The sequence below is a fragment of the Coffea arabica genome, chromosome 1c (assembly GCF_036785885.1).
Source record: "Coffea arabica cultivar ET-39 chromosome 1c, Coffea Arabica ET-39 HiFi, whole genome shotgun sequence".
In the NCBI taxonomy this organism is placed as follows: domain Eukaryota; kingdom Viridiplantae; phylum Streptophyta; class Magnoliopsida; order Gentianales; family Rubiaceae; genus Coffea; species Coffea arabica.
In genome coordinates, this window is record NC_092310.1 from 3,583,601 (window position 1) to 3,593,615 (window position 10,015).

The window sequence follows — 10,015 nt, forward strand, 5'->3', positions numbered from 1 at the left end:
TTATATAGTTTTCATTTATTAGACTATATGATATAATAAATGGTGGGAATGCAAATAATAAAATATAGAGCACAAAGGACATTTCCTAAATTTAATATATTATTTATAAAAAGACTACTATTCTTTAATAATTCTAGGAAAATTTCGTGAAAAAAGAAAAGAATAATTACTACGTCTAACCCGACAAAAGAGTTGGTCAATGAGTCAGTGGTTTATCAGTGAATCAACTGGTTGAACCAATAGGTCCAATGATATAATAAAAGAATATACTTAAATTATTAAAAATACTATAAAGCAAATAAACTAGTCCACTAAACACAATAAAGGCATTATATAAATAAAAAAAACACACACACACACACACACAATAAAGGCACATGATCCAGTAGTCGCTACTTACTTTGTAAGTTTTAGCATTCTACCAATGTGTTCGAGCCTCACTAGCCCAACATTGGAAATTTTTCAAAATTTATTAGGTCACAGTGAAAACTAGTCGAATTTCTAATTTTTGCTGGTTAAACCTATGATCCTTAACTTGTCAACAAGTTTCTTTTTTATCCAATCAAACTAGCAACCCAACTCGGTTAAGCGGTCGGCTTATAGGATTGACCCGAAGAGGGAATTCTTTTTAACAATAATTAAACAGAATATGTTGGTCACTGTTGCTCAATAGAAATCTTCGGTTACATAGAACGGTTAAGTTCATTTATTTTACTTAACCAATGTGGTAGACTAAAGTATCTGAGCTTTCTACATTGTGCTCAAATAGTAGAAAATAAGAGCCAGCCAAGTACATATACAGTAACTATATAGGATTCTTTGGGTGCTCTTCTTAATACTTTTAGGCAGATTGAGCTATCGTTTGGATTAGCTGTTTTTGAAAAATTTTACTGTAACAGTGTATTTAAAAAATTTTTACTATAAAATTTTTTGAAATATTTGAAATATTGTATGGATGAGATGTTTTTTGAATTATTGTCGTGTATTGCTATAGCATTATATTTAAAAAACTTGTTTTTGAAAAAATTGTCAATCCAAACAGAGTTATATAGTGAAAGTTGCTTTATCTCTCACAGGGTCCATACACAAGAAGTTTTGAATTGGGGAGGAAAATAAAAAGATAAGAACCAACTACTTGTGCATGATTTAACATCGCCTTCATTTTCTCCACCTAACTCTTTTAATGTATTCTTGCGGGCTGGTCCGAAAAGCCACAATCAATTTGGAGTCACATCTGTTTTGTCACTTCACTTTCCTGCACTTGTCCATTTAACGACAGTTCGTTCTTAATAACTAGAGAAAACCCTGTGGAAAATTACATGCATCCCACTAACGAAATTTGATATTTCCTCTTCTTGGGGGGGCCTTCACATCTGCGAATTCGGACCGATTATAGAGATGGATATACAAATGTTACATCATAAATAAACATCAAACTTGAAGAGACAGTAGCTTGAATTGAAATGACCAAATTGTGGATAAGCTACATCAATTTTTGCTATTACCTGCATTACAACTACTTCAATAAATTTGGGGTCCCAATTGAAATGTTTTGTATTTTTGTTCAACTTACAAAGGTCGACATCTTTCACAATTATGCAATAATGGCTTGGGAATTTTATCAAAGAATTTTATCCATGTCAACTTCTTTAAAAAATCAGAACCCTGAACCTTTTTTTTTTAAGATTAAATTCACTTTGAACCCTTAATATTTCTATGAAATCTCAAAAAGTTACATCAAGAATCTTTACTTGAGAGAATTGAAATTGGCATTTCATTCAAGGGATGCAACACTTAACTTTTTTATACAAGAATTTCATCATGGCAGTGCAATAGGACGGACACACAGCCATTGCTGATGGCCCTGCTGTACTTTTCGTGAAGAAAATGGCCCAGCTGTTCTTGTCTCTTTGGGTTTTTTTGTCCATTCAAACTGCTGTATAATCACTTATGTAGATTAATATAATTACCTTTATAACTAGGTGTCACGGGTGAGGAAAAAGTTCTCATCACGGTCACGTTCTGCTTAATTGTAGACCTAAATTAACCATCAGGGTTCACGGGCTTTGCTAACTCAAAATTTTCTACACATCTCACATCTCGATCTGTAGCCTGTGCACAGACGAGCACAAGACAAAATATCAAGGAGAATTTTATGTAAAGGGAGCATTAAAAACCTTCCTAACCTAGGTAGGCTCAATTGGAATTTGCGAAAGAGTTAGGAAGTGAGTAGAAAGGTATCTCACATGGCAGCTCAAATTTGGAAGGAAGATGATAATAATGTTTACAAGAACGAGTTATGTAGCTGAAGAAAAGGAGAAGTTTTAATGCAGCCTGGACCAAACGAACTACTAGATTTGCTAACTGGTTGGTCCGAACCTTGATAAAATTTCTCAAAAAAGAAGTATTACATTGATTGCGGATTCCGTTTAATCAATTTTGTTTCCTTTAAAAGCTCATTGGATATTATTGATTGTACTATATACTTGCAGGACATCAGACATATCACTAGCAAGAAATAAAGAACTTAGTTGTGTTTGGCTCTCCATGAGAGTTAAAATTGTTTGACACAGAAATGTAAATGAAACGTTAAATTGCAGATATTTTTAATTGAACTGGATTTGGACCTGCATCAAAGATTTTATTGTGCCAAGGGTTTCAATTACGGACAAGGGCTTTTGGTTTCATAATTCATCTACTTTTGTTTTTTAACAAGGGAGTCTGCAACAGCAATCCGAGAATGCGCATTGGATAAATCCCGCCCTATATAATAGCCTACCAACTATACAGAGGGATAAAACGCACTAGAGAAGCCCCGTGCGATGAACAGATATTCTAGGAGAGATTCGATCTCAAATTAGTAGAAAGACATGATACTAACTCAGACCATCTCCACCAACTCTACCATCTGTACCATATTTCATCTACTTTACTAGCTTGGCCGTTAATCTAGATTCCATAAATGTGCATTAAACCATATGTACCTCTGCATTGCGACTATTGAATGATTTGGACAAGTGCTGGCAAACTTATCATGGACAACAGTTTCTTTACAGATTTTTCATGCTATCTGGCCATGGTCACACATTTATGTGCACTGGACGGTTCTGATCTGTTTAGTTTGGCACGATTCTTATACATATAATTTTTCTTCTGCAAATATATGATGTTACTGTATTGAATATATGTCAAATATTTAATTCATGTATACTAATTTTTCTTTAGATGAAATATATTGTGATTGTAAATAATGTAAATCATACATCAACCACATAAAACTGGGAGAAAACACAATCGTACTGGCCGTTATCCCTCGAAGCAATCGAATTATACCATTTACTTGATGATATTGCAGCCTAATCAAACTTATACTACATGGGGTAATGTGAGATTTGTCCACCACAAACTTTGTTCGCAATTATTGTTAATTAACACCACTCATCAATAAACCAACTGTGCAAATTAATTTGTAGACTTTCTGGTGTAATAACCACAATAAACAAAAAAAATTTATAATAACAATAATAATCTGATCCACCAGCTTTGTCTGCTTGTCTTGCTGTCTTAATCCTCATTAAAGAACTATCAACTTGTCAAGAACAAAGCATAAAAGGCATGGGGCATCTTTCCATGCCACCCTCTTCTTCCACCTTCTTCTCCTATTTTCTGTCCCTCATTAATGGATCCAACATATGTCCCTCGTTCAGTCCCATGCATGTTGGTCTTACTCTTGATGTTCTTCAGCACTTTCTGTAACGCAGATTTGAATAAGGACAGAGAAAAATGTGCAAACCAGCTCGTAGGTTTAGCAGGTTGTCTTCCTTATGTTGGCGGTGATGCGAAATCTCCTACCATTGATTGTTGCAGTGGACTCAAAGGTGTCCTGCAGCATAGCAGGGAATGCTTATGTATCTTGGTTAAGGATCGAAATGATCCTAACCTTGGTCTTAAGATTAATGCTACCTTAGCACTTAGCCTTCCTGACAAATGTCATGCACCAGCTAATGTCTCAGAATGCCCAGGTATGTATTACGTAGTATTATTTAGGTTCATAATTTTCATTTTTTATTTTTTTAGTAGGGGAGGAATGAAGTTTAAGAAGTGAAAAGGGGATTTAAATCCAAGACCTCTAATTCTTAAGGTCTCAATTTTAGTTATTAGATTAAATCCTCTACAACTAACTTACACTCGTACAAACATTAAACTCCATAAAAAAGTGAAAAAAGTGTGAATAAGATGTTATAATTATGATTTAAGGTAGCTCCCCAGTACATGTAGTACAGAGCATGGATTTGATCTCCAGATTATGAAACTAGTGAAAAATGAGGCAAATTTGACTATGATTGCATTTTGGATGAAACTGGACATTTTAGAAATTTGACTACGATTTGAACCCTCACCCCCACAAAAAAAAAAATTTTTGAAAATTTTTCCAGAGCATGAATGTTGGTTTTTTCATGTAATCATGCGGTGTTCTGTCTTTCCCAGCCCTGCTACACTTGGCACCTAATTCGCCTGATGCTAAGGTATTTGAGGATTTTGCAAAGAATGGAAACGGCTCTGCAACTGCTGAAGGTAAGAAAACATATAATAAGTACAGAAATTCTACACAAGTTGGATGCCACTATCAAGATTATCTATTCTAAAAATCCCTTTTGTGTTTTTGTATATACTTACTTGTATAGTTGTTCAACCTTTTCCAATTTGTTTGTGGTTTTAGCAGGAGGAAGTTCCAGTACTGACAAGGGATCAACTGGTGCTGCTATTAAGAGTGATGGAGGAAAAGGGATCAGGCGGTTAAGAATTGAGATGGTTTTAGGGCTCTTGATCATTGTGGTTCTTGATGTGATCTTACCCAATTTTTAGTGTTTGTTGATCAATAGGATTCCATCAACATACATAGTTGCTTTCACATTTTCTTTCCCTGTTTCCCTTTGTATCCCCACCCCTTTTCTTTGTGCTGTCTTGGTCCAGTGTGAAAAGGCATATACCAATTTTTCCATGCCAATATGTAATGGAAATTTCTACAATTAAAGAGGTTTGTATGATGAAATCTTATAGGTAATCTTCATTTGATGTACAAATTTCAATCGGTTTCTAAGACTTCCATTGCCAAAACAAGGAAATGCATTGTTAAACACTCTAAAATCTAAATACTATGTTGTGTTTGGTAGTATAATACTGAATTGTCTTAATCTTGCAATTTGGGTCCTTTTTTTTTATTTGTAAAGTGGTCCAACCGATGGGCATTTGCAATTTGATAATACCAATTTGACAAGATAAACATGGGAATAGTAAATGGAGAACTTGCTGAATTTTATTATTCAATTAACTTTATATATACTACTAGTATATACACTTTCACCGTTTGATACTTGACAACTAATCTGAATTTTAAATTAAAATTCAAATTTTGCATAGTTATTAGGCATCCAACCGTAATGATGTATATACTATTAGTGTATATAAGGTTAACTCTTTTATATTTCTTCAACTTTTAATTTTTACTCACAAAATTCAAAGAGATGCATTTCTACCATGGATTGTTACCAGCCAATTTGGCAGAGGTAGGATTTCGCAATTAGGGAAGCGAATTTGAAGATAAAAAATTTATAGATAAGTTATATTACAATATGAAGTTAATTTAAACTTTCATACAATTGCTTTTAACAAATATATTGTCAATCTGAAATGTGCATTAGAAATTAATAGAGTTTAGCCCCCCAAAAAAAAACTTTCAATGTTTTAATTCTGTCATAATATGTGCCACGAAATTTTAAAGACGAATTCTTTGCATAAATTTAACACGATTTAAATGCACTTTTTCTTGCTTTGGCATATGGCTTTCAAATGGGACAAATTTAATGTTTAGTAAATAATATAGTATCAATCAAACTTATTTTAGATGTTATAAGTTAAAATATACAATAGTAGTCAATAAATTTGTTCAAAACTAGTCTCTCATTTTTTTGTGGTGGATCCAAAAAAGTTTGGGTAATTTTAGTTTCGGTCACCTTACAAGTCAAGAAAAAACCTCCAGGACCATAGGTCTCTTATGAGAGTATTTACAAATTACTTAAGAACGCAATCTTCATATCAACAGCGATATTCAAACAGATAACCTTTTTAGAAAAAGTGATATCTCTATACCAATTGAGTCAACATACTTTGACAATATATCTCCTGTTATTTCTTATTCCTACAATATGTAAATGAGCAAATACAAAGCACAAAATAATTCGTATACGTATAGTTTTATTGCTTAATTATACTTTAAAAAATTTAATTTTGTAATTCCATTTGATCTTAAAGAATGTTGATAAGAAGTAAAAGCACATTGATGCCACTACACAGATGATTGTAGCAAATAAAAACTGTCAAATGCTTTTTTTTTTGGAAAAAAATTACCAAAATTGCTCTAAATAGTAGGATGATATTTATGGATAAAATAAAAAGGAATAAAAAGCTACAAAAAGGTATTTTAAATATATCCAAACAGGACAATGGACTCATAACCTTTTGAGGAAAAGTCATCAAAAGGAAAGGGGTGGCAAACTAAGAAGTTTTATGAAAATTACATGAAAATGTATAGGTTAAAATCATACATTGCAGAAGATAGAGGGGCAATAGCCATTATTACTGTAATTTATGAAACTGGTCCCCCGCCACCATCACGTCAGTCAAACTCTTCAGTCTTCATGCCGTTGAACTCCTTTTACGCTGTTACAACTTACAAGGCACTGAGCTTTCATGGAAACAAACACACGTGAGGAGGGCTTTTATGGAAACAAACACACGAGGAAGGCAAAGGGCAGGGATGGTTGCCATTTGCCAAGGCAAATCTCTCATGTGGCATTTGGTTCGTACATCAGAATCGGATTCGAATTCGGAATCAGATATCCTGAGTTTGGAATAAGATTATTCATTCCAATACATTTGTTTGGTTCAAGTACTTGTGTATCATTACTATAGTTGATGTTTGGTTCATCGACTCTTTCGGAATGGAATATAATAAATATATTGTAAACCACATCGTAAATGATAGTTATTGGCTCTTTATAAATGGGATATAAGAAATTTTTACTAATTAAATATATTAGTATAAATGTATTAATACATTTAGTTTAACTAACTAATAATTTCTATTAGTAAACATGTATAATTATTAGTATAATTGATAATATTAAATATATTACATAAATTAATATACATTATATAATACATATAACAAATAATAATATTATTATAAGTTTGTAACTAATTAAATTAAAAATTATATATATAATTAAATATAAATATACAAATGTTATAATATAAATATAAATATATAATTATATAATATATACAAATATTAATTATACAAATATTTTATATAAATATAATATTATATTTATATAAAATATTTGTATAATTAATATTTGTATATATTATATAATTATATAACTTATTAATATTACATACATGTATATATTATAATTATATGCACATGTAATATACATTTATAAATATACATATATATTATAAATATATTATTATATTATAATAATAAATTTATAATATATATTATATAAGTATAATTATATTTAACTAAATAATTGTAATATATAATTATATAATATAATAATATCATTATTATAAGTTTGTAACTAACTAAATTAAATATTATATATATAATTAATTATAATTATTCAAATGTTATAATATAAATATATAATTATAATTATATAATATATAAATATTAATTATACTAATATTTTATATAAATATAATGCATATTAATATTATATTTAGTTATTATTATATATTATTATATTTAAAATAATAAATATAATTATAATTATATAATTTATTAGTATTATATACATGTATATATTATAATTATATGCGCATATAATATACATTTATAAATATATTATTATATAATATTAATAAATTTATAAAATATATTATATAAGTATATTTTATTTAACTAAATAATTATAATATATATTTATATAATATACTAATATTATAATAAAATATATAATTATAATAAAATATTATAATTATAATATATTATATATATGTATATATTATAATATAAATACAAATATAAATATATATAATATATTAATTATACTAAATATTATGTAATTATGAGATTTTGGAATCACACTTGGGTTTTAGCCAAAACCCACCCTTTTACTAAAAAATGGAGGGATGCCAGAAATCATTCCAAAATTTCAATTCCCATACCAGTGAACCAAACACCAATTATGGAGTTCATTCCATTACTTCATTCCGATACCCTTTTACCAAACGCTCTCAAACAATCTATGGTCCGGATTCAATCATTAATACAAATTTTGAAAATGTACGACTCATATTCCGGTACATAATTATGATATAATTGACATGTACAATCCTACGTGAACAGTAATTAATTATAATATGACTGTTACGAAACTATACAATTGATTTGTGATGAATTATAACATGTTCGAAAAGCGTTACTGTAAATGATTGTATCGACAATTTGTTATGCCCCTCCCCCCCCCCGTTTGAGGATCCGAGACACCTGTGGCTATAGGTGCAACCTGACTGTATTGTGAATAGCTCTAGATTGTGTAGTTGCAATCACTCGATCTGTTTTGTAAGTTTCCAAATCTTAAAATTTTGAAATCGGAAAATTCAACCCTAATTGACTTAGCACTTGTACGATAAATATAAATTAAAAAATGACTAACATTCTGATTTTTAGGAGTTGTATATCTATCGTTGTTGTACAAATGTATCATATTTTTAAAATCGCTTTTGGTAAATAAACTCTTTGAAATCAACAATTTTATTGGGCGGATAGGAATGTTTGACGCAAAACGTAGCTGCAAGTATACCCAAACCTTTTATTCCCAAAAGTGTGACGCCCCCACTTCTCCCAAGGGCGAACCCAAGGGTATCCGCGGAACGCCTGCCCAACTCTCGCCAGGTCTCAAGACAATTCAAATCGAACTTATCGATACATACCAAATACCACAAGTCAAAATGAAGAAAAATCGCTTCCTTAACTAAATATTCAAATCTTACATCATGTTCACAAAAAATACATCAAGTCCCAAAATACAACTATTAAAAGTCGACTAAACATTTACAACCCAGATTCCAATCAAAAGTATAATCTAGTCGGTTTTTCCAAAATCTTCCAATCCAACCTGTTAAGGAAAACAAACTAATGGGATGAGCCAATACTCAGTGAGACCAAGAAACACACATGCAAACACATAATCCAAGTAGCCACAAATTACATAGTAAGTAAAGTTATAAAGTTAGAATAATTTACATTTCGAATAGGAAAAATAAACAGAAACAATTCAAGATACTGTAGCTCTCAGGAGCTAAATTCCACGTAGTCGAGTCGAAGTCTTGATCACATCTCACGTTGACACTCCGTCAACCACATAAGTATCAAATCTGTAGATACACCACTTTTCTTCGAATCCCGTCACCGTTACACCCCCTTACCGGGCCCGCTCATCAAATTTTTGATTATACTCGAGTATATCATGGCAATACTACATGAGTAATGCCGAGCAAGATCTCTCCAATAGATCATGCTCTACGAATATCTCATGGTTTGCTAAGCTTATCGATCAAGTCCATGCTGGCTCGATTCGCAAAGTTAGCCAACGAGTTTGGGCGTCCTCCGAATACGAATACAAATACAAATACGAATATAAGTCGATGAGCAACGCTCAAATCGACGATTCCAAATAGGAATCATAAATACGGATCACATATACGAATCACATCCACATTACCATGTACAAGTCGGATATGAATTCACATAGCAAAATTCGAATATAATTTCATTTGAAAGAGAACAAGTGCGGTGAAGTACACACTCGTCTCAAAATTTGAAATTCATATGACGGATAAGAAACAGTTAACCACTTTAGCAACAAATTCATGCACTTGGCACTCACCAATCAAAATATGAGAATGAGTGCGTAAACAAGCCTTTAGGTGGTCCCCTTGAAAT

The 10,015-nt window shown here is 31.1% G+C and overlaps 1 protein-coding gene across 2 annotated transcripts; it reads left to right on the forward strand.

The window, feature by feature from the left end:
* Nucleotides 1–3,614: 3,614 nt before the first annotated feature.
* On the forward strand, nt 3,615–5,053 carry LOC113700516 (non-specific lipid transfer protein GPI-anchored 14). Of its 2 annotated transcripts, none has more exons than XM_027221072.2 (3): nt 3,615–4,022; nt 4,489–4,575; nt 4,724–5,053. In XM_027221072.2, exons 1-3 carry the CDS (start codon nt 3,680–3,682, stop codon nt 4,864–4,866), a joined length of 573 nt encoding a protein of 190 aa, XP_027076873.1. In that variant the 5' UTR covers nt 3,615–3,679; the 3' UTR covers nt 4,867–5,053. The 2 variants fall into 2 exon arrangements, with proteins under 2 accessions (XP_027076873.1, XP_027076824.1); XM_027221023.2 differs by having other exon boundaries at nt 3,631–4,022; nt 4,721–5,053.
* The last annotated feature ends 4,962 nt before the right edge of the window (nt 5,054–10,015 follow it).

What these genes read in the sequence shown, in the direction of transcription:
- LOC113700516 (XM_027221023.2), top strand. Translation starts at nt 3,680, where the DNA reads ATGGATCCAACATATGTCCCTCGTTCAGTCCCATGCATGTTGGTCTTA. An exon ending in TAATGTCTCAGAATGCCCAG is followed by an intron (nt 4,023 to 4,488) that starts GTATGTATTACG and finishes TGTCTTTCCCAG; the next exon opens with CCCTGCTACACTTGGCACCT. An exon ending in CGGCTCTGCAACTGCTGAAG is followed by an intron (nt 4,576 to 4,720) that starts GTAAGAAAACAT and finishes TTGTGGTTTTAG; the next exon opens with CAGGAGGAAGTTCCAGTACT.